Consider the following 17,799-nt stretch of genomic DNA (forward strand, 5'->3'; position numbering starts at 1 on the left):
TCCGTCAAATATAATGAAAATCGAATCAGAATCGGATATGCCTCCCATATATTAGTTCCCTCTGAAACCAAACTATAACTGCCTAAAGCTAAGTGTTGATGGGTGGTATGATCTACTTAAAATCAAAATTCTTTTGTTATGGGAGCTCTACTAAATATGCACAGTGGTGTAGGGTATCAAAAAGTCGGCCCCGTTTGACTTTTGAGTTTTCCTTGCTGGTTTTAATGTGATTTACCTTTCTATATTTGCCGTGTTCCAAAGACGACAACATCTAGTTTTGCCAATTATGTTCGATATCATAAAGAAACAAATCGGCAATCGTAATAAAGATGTTTACACTCTTGCAGTTCTGAATTAAATCAATTATAATTGAGCTCAGAACTATTGGAAGTCATGTGAGTTTTTAATTTTTATCCATCCAAACTTTCCTTATTATTTCGGTTTAGAAAGTAATCTATTAAAAAAAACTTCTTATTTATTGCTAACCATTACGACTTTATTACTTAAATTTCTATACAGCTCTCATTACTTAAATACTACAGATATTGATATTGCTAATTACACAAACATATATTAAGTACTTTGGCATTTTCTCTCATTCTTTTTTTTTGTGTGGAATAAATGCTCAGCGCAACAGAACATCACTTCGATGGAACAACAAATTTGGGAGTGGTGGGAAATGCAGTTATCCCTCTACTACTATGTGCTGCTGAAGAAAGTATTTTTAACTTTCCGCCAAAATAGTGAAGAACTATTGTCGGACTTTAATTTCGCGTTACGTTTTTCCTGGGCCTCCGTTTTGAACATCAGCCATTGTTTGCGAACATCTGGATTGCTGGGACCCCATTCATCACTAGGTGAACATGCTTTTTGCAGAGCCTGTTAGGGAAAATAAGAAATGTAAAACGTATTAGCAATAAAAAGAAAACACAAAAAACTGCTTTTCAGAGATAAAATGAAAATGAATAAAAAAATTAAATTGCATCATCGTGGCAGCTATAGAAACTGCTAAATTCGACTGAAGAAATGTCGATCAATTCGGCTTAACTCTACTTTAGTAAAAACTCTTCGATTTTTTTTCAGAGGTAGATATTTTTACCCTGATTCCGGGAAACTATTTTTATCTTGAGGGACGGACCCCTGATTTTCCGGGTTTTCCTGAAAGTACGGGTTCACTTACCCGATAAAAACAATAACGGTATCGTTTGAAAGCTAATACATATTTAACAAGTGGTCACACGACTGGGTTATTTCACATTCATCTCATCAAATTATCGATTTTTGGACGCGGATTTTTTATAAAACCGCCAAAAAGGACCCATTTTGGGGACAACAAAATTGATGCCAAATTATAGCCGACACTCTTTCCAGAGCTATTCTCTTTTGGGTTCAACCGGCTACACGAACTAATGTTTTTATCACCTCCACCATGGTATGGAGGGTATATTAAGTTGGTCACTCCGTTTGTAACACCTCGAAATATACATTTTTGACCCCACAAAGTATATATATTGATTGATCAGCATAAAATTCTATGTCGATTTAGCGATGTCCGTCCGTCTGTGAAAATCACTCTAGCTTCCGAACGAATTGAAGTACATTGATAAAATTTTACTCAAATGTATATTATGTCTGCAGGACTTTCGGTATTGAAAATGGGCCATGTAGATTCACACTTTGGTATAGCCCCCATATATGGACACCTCCCGATATTCGGTATTTTGATGATTTTTGCGACAATATTCACCGGAATTGTTTCAAATTTGGTATTTAAATTCGTGATGTATACCACAGCCTAGACAGAAAATTGTCTGTGCAGGTTCGCGTCTTCGTATAGCCCCCATATAACGGTACCTCCCGATATTCAATATTTTGATTAATTTAGCTCCATTTTTCACCGATTTTTTTTAAGTTCCGCATTTGAATATTGTAATGGCTTATGCCAAAAGTTACCTATGCAGGTTCATGTCGTCGTATAGACCCTTATGTAACAGCTACATTCGGTATTTTTAATATTTTTTGCAGAATTTTTAACGGATGTTATTGTTTTTGAGAATTGCCAAATTCGTTCTAACTGGTGGAGGGTATTCAAAGTTCGGCACGGCTGAACTTACAGTTTTTTTACTTGTTTTTAATTTAACAGTTGTTGTAAGTTGCCGGCTTTCGGCAGGGGCTGTCCCACACCGGCCAAAGGGAACCAAAGTTTTCTAAGTTTGATTAGTTTCCCGGAATCTAAATAAAATATGTAACTCTGGCAAAAAATTCAAAAAAAAAAAATCGAGGAGTTTTTACTAAACTAGAGTTTTTCCATCAATTCCTACACCAAGGAAGCACAATGTGCAAATTTCGAAACATTTGTATGTTCAGTATTTGTTAGAAAGAATTTTACCTCACTTTCCTTCCAAAATCAGCAGCCACACTTTTTACCACATGTACTGAAGAAAATAAATGAATGTGAAGGTCGAGGAAAATATAATTCCAACAACTTACTACCCCAAGAGTTTTATTCATAATCAGATTAGCTGAACAAACGCTTTTGTAAAATTTCGGACTTAACAAAAGGAGTACAAACCTACTCCAAGAAGGCAAAGGCACCTAAGTCAGTTACTTCATATTTCTCCCACGCTGCAAATCATGGACAAAGGAGTAACGGATAGGCGAGTACCAAGAAATTTGTCACGATCACTTCATTACATAGGACGTAATGGCTTTGTTTTGAACTTCATGCTTTATAAGGTAAGGTAAAGCCCAGGTAGCAGTAATTTTCAACAGTAATTTTCAAAAATCAAGCGCTTATTTCGATGCTTAAAAAATGTCTCAAGTTTCAAATTTTTGACCATTCCGAATTTTAACGATATCAGGGTTATATGGATTTAAATTAAAATAAAATAAAATATAAAATAAAAAATTAAATAAAACATAAAAAGCCTTACATTCCACAGTGAACCACCACAATTAGAGGTTGTTGTCCATATAAACCATAGTGGGAATTGTACAAATCCTATGGCCAATAGAACCCAACCGGCAACTGTAGAAAAGAAAAGATGGGCATAAATTGTTCATTAAATATTCTAGATCCTCTTAGAATAAATCCAGTACTTACTATTTGCCGATTCTGGATAATCCATGCCAGCATATTGTAATGTTTTCAACTCAGCCATGGAATAAACGAAAATGAATAGAAGTAGGAGGGGTGTAATAACGGCCCAGCATATACGCCAATAGAACGATACACGCATGCGGCTCATAAATTCCACATCATCACAGAAGTTTTGTAAACCTTATAAAGATTTTAGAAAATGTAACCTGAATTTTTTATAATTGAATGCTTTTTCCTCCCCACTTACCATAGACCCATGCAACGCCGATGATTTGAAATAGTGCCAAGCCAAATATGACAAATGTGGCACCATAATAATCCACCAAATTTAGAATCCATTGCCCAGCCTAAGAGGAATGCGAACATGGAAAAAAACACAAGAATATTGAACATCATTTGGAGTTCTAGGCAGCATTATTGTGCGCTAATTGCGAAGCTAGTTGAAAGCAATTTGAAATGGGATTAATGAAATCAAAGACCATTTTCTGACTTTCGGTTATTGATTTTTTTTAAATTTTGAAGCGAATTCTATGAAATATCCTAAGCCTTCAAAAATATTGCTCATAACTACCGGAGTAACGTAAATAATGCCACACAGAAAGCCGCCAATTGATGTTGCCAGGGCCACCATCCAGGCCTTCATCCATTTGAAATGATCACATAATATTGCCACCAGGGTATTGGCCTGGGCCACCAATGTTCCAATGCCCAAAACGAAAAGCATTATAAAAAATAACACGGCAAATAACTGGAAAAGAAAAGCCAATATTTAATACTTAAAAAATTTTGAAAAAATTTTCACAGCCCAAAAAATACCTGCGGTACCCCATTGAATTTTGCTATAGCATCTGGATAGGATATAAATGCCAAACCTGTACCGCTGCGTACAACCTCATCGATATTACTGATATTTAGATTGTGTGCCAAATTACCCAAGATGCCAAATATTGTGATGCCCGCAATCAGACTTGTTACCGTATCCAAACTGGTTACAATAATGGCATCCCTGAAAAAGAAGCGAGGGTGAATTTTTCAATTTCGAAAAAAAATTTAAATGTGATTTTTCATACCTATGTGAATTGTGATTGAATTTGTTGTAGGAGGAGAACATAACGATGGGACCCAGGCCCACTGCCAGAGAAAAGAAGCATTGCACAACGGCCTCTTTCCAGACCTGTGGAAAATATTTCAGATTCAAATGCGTTCAATAAAAATTAGATTTTCTCTATTAAGAAAAGTGATTTAAAAGTCTTCTTCTTTATTAGTAACCATAAGTAAATGCTGACTAAAGCTGCAGATCATTAAAGAACTCAAAAGCAAAAGTCAAAAGTCGGGACTATTTGATACCCTACACCACTATGCACATTTAGTAGAGCTCCCATAACAAAATAATTTATTTGAAGTAGATCATATCACCTATCAACCTTTGACTTTAGAGCAGTCACAGTTCGGTTACAGAGGCAACTAATATATGGTAAGCATATCCAATTCTGAACCGATTCTCACTAAATTTTAAGGAGCCATTTTAATCTTTTATAGCAAATAACATGGCTGAAATCGGATAAGGGATATATATGGAAGCTATATCCAAATCTTAGCCGTTCTCGGTACAATTCGGCAAAGGTATTTACGAGCTTTATAAGATATCTGGTACCAAATATCATTGTTGTCGAATGAATATTACGAATGTGAGGGACTTAAACTCCAAATCGGATGAAACATATATATGGGAGCTACAGCTATATCTGAACCGATTTCCACCAAATTTGATGCATTTTCTTCTAGGCTTTCGGTCGGTCTAGGTTCGGTCGGATATGCCAAAAGTTGAGGACTTTTGGACTTACATTAGCACAATTCATCCGAAATTCGTTTGGTGCATAATTCATCCGAAATCCGCTGAAGATATGTATGGGAGCTATATCCAAATCTGAACAGATCTTGGTAACATTTGGCAGAGATATTTCCGAGCTCTATAAGATATCTGGTACCAAAGATCATTGTGGTGGAGTATATATAACGAATGTGAGGGACTTAAACACCAAATCGGATGAAACTTATATAAAGGAGCTATAACTATTTCTGAACGGATTTTCTCCGAATTCGATATACTTACTTCTAGACTTAATTCGGTCGGATGTACCAAAATTCAGAACTTTTGGACTGACATTGGCCATTATGTTGCACAAAAACTTGAAATTGGTTGAAGATATATGTGGGAGCTATATCCAAGTCTGAACCGATCTTGATAAAAATTGGCAGAGGTATTTACGAGCTCTATTAGATATCTGGTACCAAATTTCATTGCTGTCGAATGCATATTACGCATGTGAGGGACCTAAACACCAAATCGGATGAAACATATTTATGGGAGCTATAGCTGTATCTGAACCGATTTTCTCCGAATTCGATGTACTTGCTTAGAGAATGAATTCGGTGTTTTCTCCTAGGCTGAATTCGGTCGGATGTACCAAAATTTAGGACTATTGGAACGATATTGGTCATTTGGTGCACAATTAACGGAAAATCTGTTGAAATATATTGGAGCTATATCCAAATCTGAACCGATCATGATAAAATTTGGCAGAGGTATTTACGAGCTCTTTTAGATATCTAATACCAAATTTCATTGCTGTCGAATGCGTATTACGCATGTGAGGACCTAAACACCAAATCGGATGAAACATATATATGGGAGCTGTAGCTATATCTGAACCGATTTCCACCAAATTTAATATATTTTCTTCTAGGCTGAATTCGGTCGGATATGCCAAAATTGAGGACCTTTGGACTGATATTGGACATTTGGTGCACAATTAAACCGAAATCGGTTGAAGATATATGGGAACTATATCTAAATCTGATCAGATTATCATCAATTTCAATAGGGCTCGTCCTTGGGTCAAGCTAATATTGTTTGGACAATTTCAGCTCAATCGGATAATAAATGCGACATGCATTTTTTTCACAAGAATATATGGACGGACGGACAGACGGACTGACATGCATAAATCGACTCAGAAAGTGATTCTATGAAGGTACTCAAAAGTAAATACAGGCCTATCTCGCTTCCTTCTCCATGTTACAAACAAATGCACAAAGACATAATACCCTTATTACCTCTGTGTGTGTGTAGGGTACAAAAATAGACTTTTTGATTTTGATCAAAGATTTTAACGATCGAGAGGAAGGTTCAAATTTCTAAGAGAGAGATCTTACAGAAATCCGACAGGTCTGAGATTCCATTAAATTCTACTCCAGATATAATCTCTAACAATTATTCCTGTAGTTTACCTTCAAATTCAGCAATTCGCTCCAATTGGGTTTTAGGAAAAATATAATACCATCTATAGCTCCATCCAGGGTGACAGCTCTTATTAGCAGTGTTATTAGGATTACATATGGAAATATGGCCAGGAAATAAGCTGCTTTGCCAGCCGTTTTTACACCACGAACTATAACCAAAAATGTGGTTAGCCAGGCCACAAACAAGGCCAATGTTAATCTCCAACTTGGCAGACCAATGCCTTCAGATATGTCATCATATTCTCGGATAACCTGTTTTCTGTAATAAATTAAAAAGGAACAATTATTTTATCTCATATCGAATATACAGTGTAGATACTTACATAAAATACATTTCCGAACTACTTGTGGGTCGATCGTTGAACGATGTGTAATTATCGCCATTTGTGGCTTTGGAATTTGAATCGACACAATTTGAACCCCATTCTTCGCGGCAATATGACCACGGCAAGGGGTTATAGAATGAGGCGATAAAATAATACAGAGTTAAGGCCAGCAGGGAGGAATAATATGTGAGTACCGTAACTCCGGCATAGGCTTGGCCAATACCCACACCTACACAATTTTAAAATGGTTGGACTTTTGTATTATGTATTCCATTTTATAGAAACTTACCCATAAATGAAGGACAAATCGACCATACTTTGACGGAACTTTTACTTGTAAATTGGCCCAAAAGAACCTCCAGATAATACATGGGCTTTCCTGGAACATTAAAAAAGAAGTACACAATTAAATAAAAACATTTAAATACTAGGGTTGTTCCAGAACCTGCAAGAATCTCCTAGTTTTGCAATTGTTTTCGATATCATAAAGGGAAAATCTGTTATCATAGTAAAAACTTTTTGCAGTTCTGGAACAGACCAACTAATAACAGCATTGTTATAAAAATTTTAATTTAAAAATGAAACGGTTCTATGACGACCAGTAGCTCAATTCTCAAACTAGTTACTAACGTGGTACAATAAAAATGTTAGTTAGAGCTACCAGACGATTACAATTATTTTCTAAGTTTGCCCGACTTCTGCCAATTTTGTGTAGGTATTTATTGTTTGTTTGTAATTTATAAACTCAAAAACTGCCAAACAGACTTTCCTGAAAATTTCCATATATACTTCAGCATCGCCTGAAAGTAACATAGGCTATATATATTTTAAAATTGCACAGATTTAAATATAGCTCCTATAATATATTTTCGGTCAATCTCACATATTTGATACAAAAAAACCCTGTATGTATGACCGAATTTGAAATGAGTGACGGAATTTGATCAGAAAATAAATTTGCCAAATTATATTCAAATCTGTTCAGATTTGGATATAGCTCCCACATATATTTTCGACTGATATGGTTTATTTGATGCACCTAACACGATATGTATTTTCGATTCCAACGTAATATGGAATGAGTGACGGAATTTGGTAAAAAATAAATTTCCCAAATTATATTGAAATCGGTTCAGATTTGGATATAGCTCTCATACAGGATGATATGAAAAAGCTGCAACCAACTTCAGATTGCTATCATTTCGAAGCCACTAGTCCGACAGCTGTTAAAATTATTCTAGTGACAGGCCATAATATTGTTGACAAGCGTACACAAACATTTTGGTGAGAATTTTCCAGAAAAAAAAGTTATTCGTGATGGAATTCAAGCGTGATAATGTGATTTCTTTATATTTGGCTGGAAAAACCATGTGGCTATCGTTAGAGCACTCCAGCATTTAAATGTGAAAAAAATCTTTTGTTTCTCGTACCATCGCTCGTTACCGTGATACTCGTAGCGTAGCCCGACATCAAGGAAATGGACGGAAGAAAACAGCAACATCAGCAGAAATGGTTCGAAAAGTAAAGAAGCGACTTGATCGAAACCCGCATCGCAGTGGCCAAAAAATGGCTCGCGAGCTGAACATATCGCAACATTTCATTTGGCAAATATTGAATTCCAAAAAGTGCAGAACTTACACCGCAACAAAAGAAAAATAGAGCTAAAGAGTTGCTTCGCTTGGTCGAAGTGGTGAACTGCCGAATTTGGCTTTCTCCGTCTCCGAAGAGAAAAGATTCGTTGTCCAGCAGTTTGTAAACAAACAAAATGATCGTGTTTACTTGCCAAAGACGTCAGCTGAAAATGTGCACATATGGTTGGCCACCAAAACTCAAGTGCCGGCCATGGTGATGGTGTGGGCCGCCATAACAGCCGGTGGTCGTTCTCCGCTCGTATTAATCAGAATAAATGCCGAATATTATCGCGAAAATATTCTGGAGGGTGTATTAAAGCTTTGGGTACTTAAACATTTTGGCCGCAGACCTTGGCATTTTAATAGGTGTCAGCACCATCGCACTCAGCACGCGCCACCCTAGAGAGGTTACAAAATGAGGTTCCTCGCTTTATTTCTAGCGCACAGTGGCCACCAAAATCTCCAGATACCAAATCGTAGGACTATTGTGTCTAGAGTATTTTGGAAAGCAAGGCTGGCACTAAAAAATACCAAATTTTCGATCACCTCAAGCAAGCTCTTCGCCGGAAATGGGCCAGAATGCCGCAGAGCAACATTCAGGCAGCGTGTGACGGTTTCCTTGGCCGTTTGTAGGCCATAATTCGTGCCAAAGGTGACCACTTCGAACAAATCCAAGCTTACTCTAAAATTTGATGCTATTTGCGACATTTTTTGCTTTCATTCATTAAAATTTAAAAAAAAAAAAAATTGTAAAAATTATGGCGTTTGACTTTGTTGCAGTTGCTTCATCTCACCCTGATTGAAGGCATTACCTTTGGAGAAAAATGCATTCCGCGGGAAAAGAATGCCACATGGATATTCATGATTGGGCTGTATATGATTTTTTAATACGAATTATATATATGTGCCAGCTGTGTAGAACGCAGATGCTTTTTGCAAGAAAAATTTCTTTTTAGTTTTGAAAGGGAGATTCTTCTGGAAGAACAACTATTTTAATGACTTTGCGAAATTTGTCCGCAGAAATCGTTGTCAACACTTTGACCATTAAATGCGAAATTTAATAAAAATCGCTTGTCTTTAACATGTGAACTGGGTTACTATCATGGTACAATAATAAAGGTAGATGCATCGACACAGCTACTGGGACAATGAACTGTCAAACCAATTTCGGAATCGAAAAGGTTCTATGAAAAATTATTTAAATTTGAAAAAATTGTTGAAAAACGCGAATTATAATAACCTCCGAATGACGTCGTATAAGAAAACATATAAACATCTACTTATATGTGATAGAACATCTAAAATTTGTTGACATATCAATGTTCCCAAACGTTGATGCATCTACCTGTATTCTTCTACCATGGTTACTATGCAAAATTCCCCAAACGACTGCATACGGAAGCAAAATGTCATCGTTAATTCCTAACAGAAATATTTAATAAAATCAATTAAATGTCAATTGAGTTACAATTTCTACGTTGATTGATCTTATCTGAAAATGAACAAAGAACGAGATTTGTTGCGGTTAATTCTTCAGATATCATCCAGATAACATGTCTAGCGTTCTTTTAGAGACTTTACTTTGGCCGTCTCCGACAGTAAAATTAAGCACATGTTTGCTTAATAAACATAAATGTGAATTCTTATCATAATGGTAGGCAATTTGTATTTAAGCGCTGAGACCCTAAAAAATTCCGAGACACTGTTAGCCATAGTAACTGTGATTTGTCTTTTTCAAATCACTTTCAGAATTGTTTTTTATTTGATCGTTTATCTGTCTGTGCATTTTTTATGGTAGCCGCAGCTGCTGCCCCTAACAAACATATTTAGATAAGAAGGGAAGCTGGTAATAATCTCAAATAGATGTGTGAAGTTGCACAAATTCCCACAAAGCTGAATTTTTTTGTATGGCTATATTTAACCGTCAAAAAAAAAAACTTTAAAAGTTGAACATCCCCAAATTTTCTACAAAACAATGTTGGAAAGATTTAAACGGTATTCCGATGGCATTTAACCATTTATTCATGTATATCATTTTTGCTTGATATAACATGAGGGTCTCAGAAATAATTTCTCGTTCTATAAGAGTTATGATTATCATAACATTTTTGGGAAAGGTATCAAAAGGAGTGGACCAATTCTTCTTCATGCGAAATCTATGGTTTTCTAATTGGGATATGCGAAGTTAGATGAAAATCGGACACTGATTTCACATTCACCCCAATCATTAATATCCTCGCTGAATTCTATTCCCACGGAAAGCTTTTTTCTCGAGAGATAATACCACCAACCATGAATAATTGAGGAGAAACAATTAGCGAAGTTGGCAACGCGAAATGGTATTTTTCGCACCTAGTGTACTCTATTTGTTGTACAAATTGGTTCAATTTTTAAATGATTTTTAATAAAAAATAAGCAACTTATATCGCGTTTATATTATACAATAAAATAAAATCCGTTAATAATTCTGTTAAAATCTTAAAAATACCGAATGTAGCTGTTATATTAGGGTCTATACAACGACATGGGCCTGCATAGGAAACTTTTGTCATAAGCCATTACAATATTCAAATGCGAAATTTAAAAAAAATCTGTAAATAATATCGCAAAAATCATCAAAATACCGAATATCGGGATGTACCGTTATATGGGGGCTATACGAAGACGTGGACCTAAAAGGTCCATTTTCTGTCAAAGGCTGTAGTATCCATTACGAACTTCAAATACCAAATTGGAAACAATTCCGGTGAATAATATCGCTAAAATCATCAAAATACCGAATATCGGTAGGTACCGTTATATGGGTGCTATAAGAAGACGTGGACCTACATGGCCCATTTTCAATACCAAAAGTCCTGCAGACATAATACACATTTGAGTACATTTTTATCAACTTACTTAATTTCCCTCGGAAGTTAGAGTGATTTCCACAGACGGACAGACCGACGGACATTGCTAAAGCGACATAGAATTTATGCTGATCTAGAATATATATACTTTGTTGGGTCTAAAATGTATATTTCGAGGTGTTACAAACGGAATGACAAAATTAATATACCCTCCATACTATGGTGGAGGAACTTTTGGAACTTTTAATACCCTCCACCATTGGATAAAGAAAACATTTTTATATAAAAGTATCTGAATAAAAGCGTGTTCCACTTTAAACCACGCATACCAGCCAGACCGTTTGGATAATGCAGTTAAACTTATCAAAAAACCATAAAGTCAGTGAGCCGTTATATGGGGGCCATACCAAAACGGGTATCTATATAGACAATATTATATTACAACGATTGTTATCTATTGCGAGTCTTAAATTCCAAATTTGAAAAAAAAATGTCGTGGGTAAATGTGACTAGAATTATTAAAATACCGAATATCGGTGGGTAACGTTATATATGCGCTATAGGAAAACATGGACCTAGATACTCAATGTTCTCCCACCGGAGCGAGAACCTATTAAGAACCCGCCGTTATGTGGCGGCTATACCAAAACGTGGACCGACATATTACCATCTTTGAACATTATTTCTCCTCAATTATTCATGGTTGGATGAATAGTTTCTAGAGAAAAATGCTTTCCATGGGAAAAGAATTCCGTGCGGATATTTAAGATTGAACCTAATATTATCCTCCAGGACCAGAGACTATTTCTCCAATTATGAATAATTGTAAAAATGGCAACGCGAATGGGTCTTTTTCGTACATTTTGTCATATAAATTGTTATACAAATTGCTCCAAATTTTTAATACTCTGCTCTGTTTTTGAACCTGCATTAAGCAACTTAAACCAACTGCTTATCAATATTGGGATTCCAATATGAATGGTGTATGTTGATAAATTAAAAAAAATTGTAAATATTATCCTGAACGGTCAATTCCACCATTGTGTCTTGGTCGCATTTTTAAATAAATTATTAAAATAAAATGCAAAAATAATTCAATATCAATTGTCTCCATACGGATTTTTCGCACATCTATTGTTTTGTATTCTTTTTTGGTTGTATATCAGCTGAGCCGCATTTATATCCTTATAATGGTGAATCTAATAACACTAGATTAACTCACTTGACTATTAAACCCACTGTGTTAATCTTTATTAGTATAAACTCGATATAAGTTGCTTATTTTTATTAAAAACCATTTAAAATTTGCACCAATTTGTACAACAAATAGAGTACACTGGGTGCGAAAAATACCAATTCGCGTTGCCAACTTTGCTAATTGTTTCTCCTCAATTATTCATGGTTGGAGGTATCAGATCTCGAGAAAAAAAGCTATCCGTGGGAATAGAATTCAGTAAGTAAAAAATTGCATAAATTATTTATTTTCCAAAATGTTCAAAAAAAATAATAATAATAATAATTTTCTAAAAAATCGGTAGAAAGAAATTCAAAAGAGGCTGAATTTTTAACCCCTTTAATCAATAAATTATGTATTTGTTTTTAATAATTTTTTATATAAAAAAAAAAAACAAAAAATAGAATTCGTTATAAATTCTGTTAAAAATTTAAAAATACTGTATATAGGGAGTAACCGGTATTTTACGGTCTATACGAAGACGTGGACCTGTCAATCAATTTTCTGCCACAGTCTGTAGTAACCATTACGAAGTGCAAATAAGAAATTTTAACAATTCCGGTGAATAATGTAGCTAAAATGATCAAAATGCCGAATATATGGAGGTACCTATATACGAAGGCGTGGACCTCCATAGCAATTTTCTGTCACAGGCTGTAGAACCCGGTGCGAATTGCAAATACGAAATATGAAACAATTCCGGTGAATAATGTCGCTGAAATCAACAAAATACCGAATATAGGGAGGTGCCGTTATATGGGGACTATACGAAGGCGTGAACCTACATAGTCAATTTTCTGTCACAGGCTGTAGTATCCATTAAGAACTATCATAACGAAATTTTAAACAATTCGAAATACCGAATATTGGGAGGAACAGTTATATGGGGGCTATACCTAAACGTTGACCTATATAGCCCATTTTCAATACCAAAAATCCTGGAGACCAAATACACATTTGAGTAATATTTTACCACAACCTACTTCAATTCGTTCGGAAGCTAGAGTGATTTCCACAGACGGACATCGCTAAATCGACATAGAATTTTATGCTGATCAAGAATATATATACTTTGTGGAGTCTAAAATGTATATTTCTATGGTGGAGGATATAAAAAGATGTATCTAAAAAATTAGAATTCAAGAATTTCTGCAATTTTATCAGCATTTATGGAGTCTATTTTGCATTGGCTGAATTAACGGAGGAAAACACCTTTCTCCAAAAACTATAAACAGATCCAAACTTTGAAATCTCTAGTTTTATGCATAGAGGTTTCTTATTCGCCCTTTATCACAATCCCTTGTCGCTTGCACCTTTCTTTGTTCTCCACTGGTATCTATGCATCAATTAGGTCATAAAGACCATGTGATATTTCATTCTTTTAAAGCACCCTTTTCAAAGTTGTAAACCTTAATTACCAACAAACCGTCAAAGTAAATTTGATGATGTCGCTATAAATTACAAACACAAATTAACCCCACCAGGCGACAATTTCAAGCAAAAAACAAAAAAAAAACACGCAAACCAAATCAAACAAAGCACATCGACATCGACTAACAAAAGCAAAAACAAAAACAAAAATTAAGCAAAAAATTAAATACAATTTAAGTTAAATTGATGAAATCAATTTGCCATCAATATTCCGTCGCATACCAATTAAGAACAGCACCACGATGTAGGGTATCAAAAATGCACCGCCACCATTTTCATAGGCGGTAAATGGAAAACGCCAGATATTTCCCAGACCAACGGAGACCGAGATGCAGGACATAAGAAATTCCAAGCCGCTGGCCCAGTTTTCACGTTCTTTATTGTTTGGAGGCTGATTGGAGTTGGCATCATTTGGCGCTGGCGTGTTGCTGTTGCCGTTGTTGTTGGAAGTTTGTTTGTTGCCGTCTTCAATGGAATTCATGTTGCTGCGGTTGTAGATCACTTTTTTTTCAACTTAAAAAAATATATCACAGTTTCAAGAGAGAGACGGAGAGAAGGATCGTCTTAAACCACCATCCAAATTTCGTATCCCCAGCTTATATAAATAAAAATCTCTTTTCGAAATTTTAACAAAGATAGAAATTTTTGAAAATTTCAATATCTATGCAATCACTTTCAATTTTAGTTAATGATACCGCATCATAGTCGATTTTTTTTTATTTTGTATTTTCTGTGTTCCTTGTTTTTTTTTTGCGAAATTTCTTTTTCACTTTCACGTCACACACACGCTAAACCGTTTCTATACGACGAGAACCCTTTGTTGAACCGTGGATGTTGCTATTTCTTGAATGGTTCTTCAATCGACGACGATCCCTCAATGAATACTAAAAGAAGAGGGCATCACATTTTCACTCACTTGCATCCAAATCTGATATCAGACGGTCTGCCAGCCAGCAGCGCTGCCTGGCGTTAACGTTGACGGCCTTGTTAACCGAAAGAAAAGCGTCGAAAGCAATTAGCAATGAAGACCACACCAATGTGTTGCTGTGACAACAGAACTAGAGGGGTAAAAGTTCGTAACTATATCGATCAATGAGGGATAAAGGCAGGGAATTACAATTTATGATCAGAAAAGTTTTCGGTTTATTTATTTATTTTCTTTTTGTTTGAAAAATCCAGTTCAAGATACAAAATGAAGAGTATTAGCTTTTCTTATCGGAGCCGATACCATCTGCGATTTTGTAATAATTCCTTAGACTGTTAAGTGGGTGTACCTTTAGTTGGTAATTTCAGAATTTGCTTATTTTCAAAAAAAAAAAAAAAAAAAAAAAACAGTAAGGAAAAGTGAAAAGTCGGGTGGGCCCGACAATGTGGTACCCTACACCCAAATGCATATTTTGTAGATCTCCCATAACAAAAGCATTTATTAGGCTTTAGAGCAATTATCAATTTCGGTGGGAACTAATGTATGGGAGGCATGTCCAATTCTCAATTCAGTTTTCACTAAATTTGGTGGAGACATAATTATCTGAGTGCCAACCTTACTTTCCAAAATACACCAGACACAATAGTCCAACGGATTGGTAATCGGAGATTTTGGTGGCCATTGTACGCTGGAAATGAAGCGAGGAACCTCATTTTTGTAACCATTCTTGGGTGGCGCGTGCTGAGTGAGATGGTGCTGAGTCATGTTGGAATGTCCAAGGTCTCCGGACAAAATGTTTGCGTGCCCAAGGCTTTAATACACCCTCCAGAATATTTTCGCGAAAATATTCGGCATTTATTTTGATGCCACGGTCGATTAATACAAGCGGAGAGCAACCATCGGATGTTATGACGGCCCACACCATCACCATGGCCGGCGCTTGAGTTCTGGTGGCCAACCGAAGGTTTACAAACTGCTGGACAACGAATGTTTTCTCATCGGAGAAAACCAAATTCGGCAGTTCACCACTTTCGGCCAAGCGAAGCAACTCTTTAGCTCTTTTGAGTCTATTTTCTTTCAGTTGCGGTGTAAGTTCTTGCACTTTTTTTTGAATTTCAATGCCTTTACCCCGAGCTCATTTTTCAATATTTTTCAGAATGGAATATTGCGATTTGTTCAGCTCACGAGCCACTTTTCGGCCACTGCGACGCGGGTTTCGATCAAGTCGTTTTTTTACTTTTCGAACCATTCCTGCTGATGTTGCTGTTTTCTTCGTCCACTTTCTTGACGTCGGGCTACGCTACCAGTATCACGGTAGCGAGCGATGGTAGGAGACACAAAAGATTTATTCACATTTAAATGCTGGAGTGCTATAATAAATAGACACTTGGAGTGCTTGTAGGAGCTATGGCTTTATCTTAACCGATTTTCACCAAATCTTATGTACTTGCTTCTAGACAGAATTTGGTCGGTTGAACCGAAATCCAGGTCATTTGGACTGATATTGGCCATTTAGTGCCCAATTAACCCGAAATCGGTTGAAGATATGTGGGAGCTATATCTAAATTTCAACCGATTCTCACCAATTTCAATAGGGCTCATCCTTGGTCCTACCAAATGTTGTTTGAACAATTTCTTCTCAATCGGATAGTAAATCCGACCTGCATTTTGTTCACAAAAATACATGGACAGATGGACTGACATGCATAAATCGACATAGAAAGTGATTCTATGAAGATCCTCGCTTCCTTCTCCATGTTACAAAAAAATGCACAAAGACAAAATACCCTTACCACCATGTGGTGTAGGGTATAAAAATCCATCAAAAATTCGAAGAAATATTCTAAAGAAAAATAACAGAACGTCATAAAAAAGCCAAGATTTTGGTCAGGGCATTCTTGAAAAAAATATTAAAAAATCCGGTTTTAGTTAGTAGGTCCTTTCAATTATTATACCCTCCACCATTCTATGGAGGGTATATTAACTTTGTCATTCCGTTTGTAACTCCTCGAAATATTCATAATAAACCCTATAAAGTATATTTATTCTGGATCAGCGTAAAATTCTAAGACGACCTAGCGATGTCCGTCTGTCTGTCTGTCGTAATCACGCTATCTTTCCACCAAATTGAGGTAGAAGGCTAAAATTTTGCACACATGCATAGTTTACCAGTAGCCAGGTTAAGATCGTAAATGGGCCATGTCGGTCTACGTTTTCGTATGGCCCCTACTAATTTCCGGAAGTTTTTTTTTTTTAAATTCCAGTTTCTTCCAAATGGTGGGGGGTATTGAAAGTTCGTCCTTGCCGAACTTAGCTGCATTTTTACTTGTTTAATCCTAATTTTCATCGGGAAAAATGCTTTGAAAAATTCAGCATATTTGTGATTACAGGATTCTAGAAAAATCTCTAAAAATCCACGAATTTTCCTAAAAGGTCCTCGAAAAAATCCAAGTTTTGTCAAGTCTCCATATAAATTTACCACCCTATATTCGGTATTTTGATGATTTTAACTAAATTTCTCAATGGAATTATCTCCAATACCAAGTGTTTAGAGTTTGTAATAGGCGGTGCCTCCTCTGCCAAATAATTCCCTATACGGGTCCACGTCTTCCTAAAGTCCCAATTACCTTTAACACCTGCTATTTGGTATTGTAATAATTTTAGCAGCATTTTTCCACGAATTTTAATTACTTTTTGCAAGTTGCCTCCGATTGGTAGTGGGTTCGAAAGCTCGTCCCTTCCGAAATTAGCTGCATTTTTACTCGTTTTTTATATCATAAAGGAAAAATTAGTTATATAGTAAAATTTTTACATTCTTAAAGGTTCTGGAACAGAGCGATTGTTAAACATTTTGCCCTTTGACCTCGAAAATTGCTCTGTTCCAGAACCTGCAAGAACAACTGTACTTAGGAGATAATTTTGTTTTTCCTCCTGTTATTATATCATGGTGATATGTATACATATACGTCAATGTTTTGATTTTTTTTTTGACGTTGTAAT

At 35.8% G+C, this 17,799-nt stretch overlaps 1 protein-coding gene across 1 annotated transcript; it reads right to left on the reverse strand.

Annotated features, from left to right (window-relative positions):
* Positions 1-483: 483 nt before the first annotated feature.
* Positions 484-14,766, reverse strand: LOC131801127 (sodium-dependent nutrient amino acid transporter 1-like). The gene is made up of 11 exons (XM_059119237.1): positions 14,097-14,766; positions 7,019-7,108; positions 6,727-6,958; positions 6,392-6,662; positions 4,171-4,274; positions 3,917-4,106; positions 3,672-3,848; positions 3,348-3,447; positions 3,104-3,280; positions 2,934-3,028; positions 484-879 (listed from the first exon to the last, which is right to left on the reverse strand). Exons 1-11 carry the CDS (start codon positions 14,353-14,355, stop codon positions 700-702), a joined length of 1,875 nt encoding a protein of 624 aa, XP_058975220.1. The 5' UTR covers positions 14,356-14,766; the 3' UTR covers positions 484-699.
* Between the last annotated feature and the right edge of the window lie 3,033 nt (positions 14,767-17,799).

This window comes from Musca domestica, unplaced genomic scaffold (assembly GCF_030504385.1).
Source record: "Musca domestica strain aabys unplaced genomic scaffold, Musca_domestica.polishedcontigs.V.1.1 14, whole genome shotgun sequence".
In the NCBI taxonomy this organism is placed as follows: Eukaryota; Metazoa; Arthropoda; class Insecta; order Diptera; family Muscidae; genus Musca; species Musca domestica.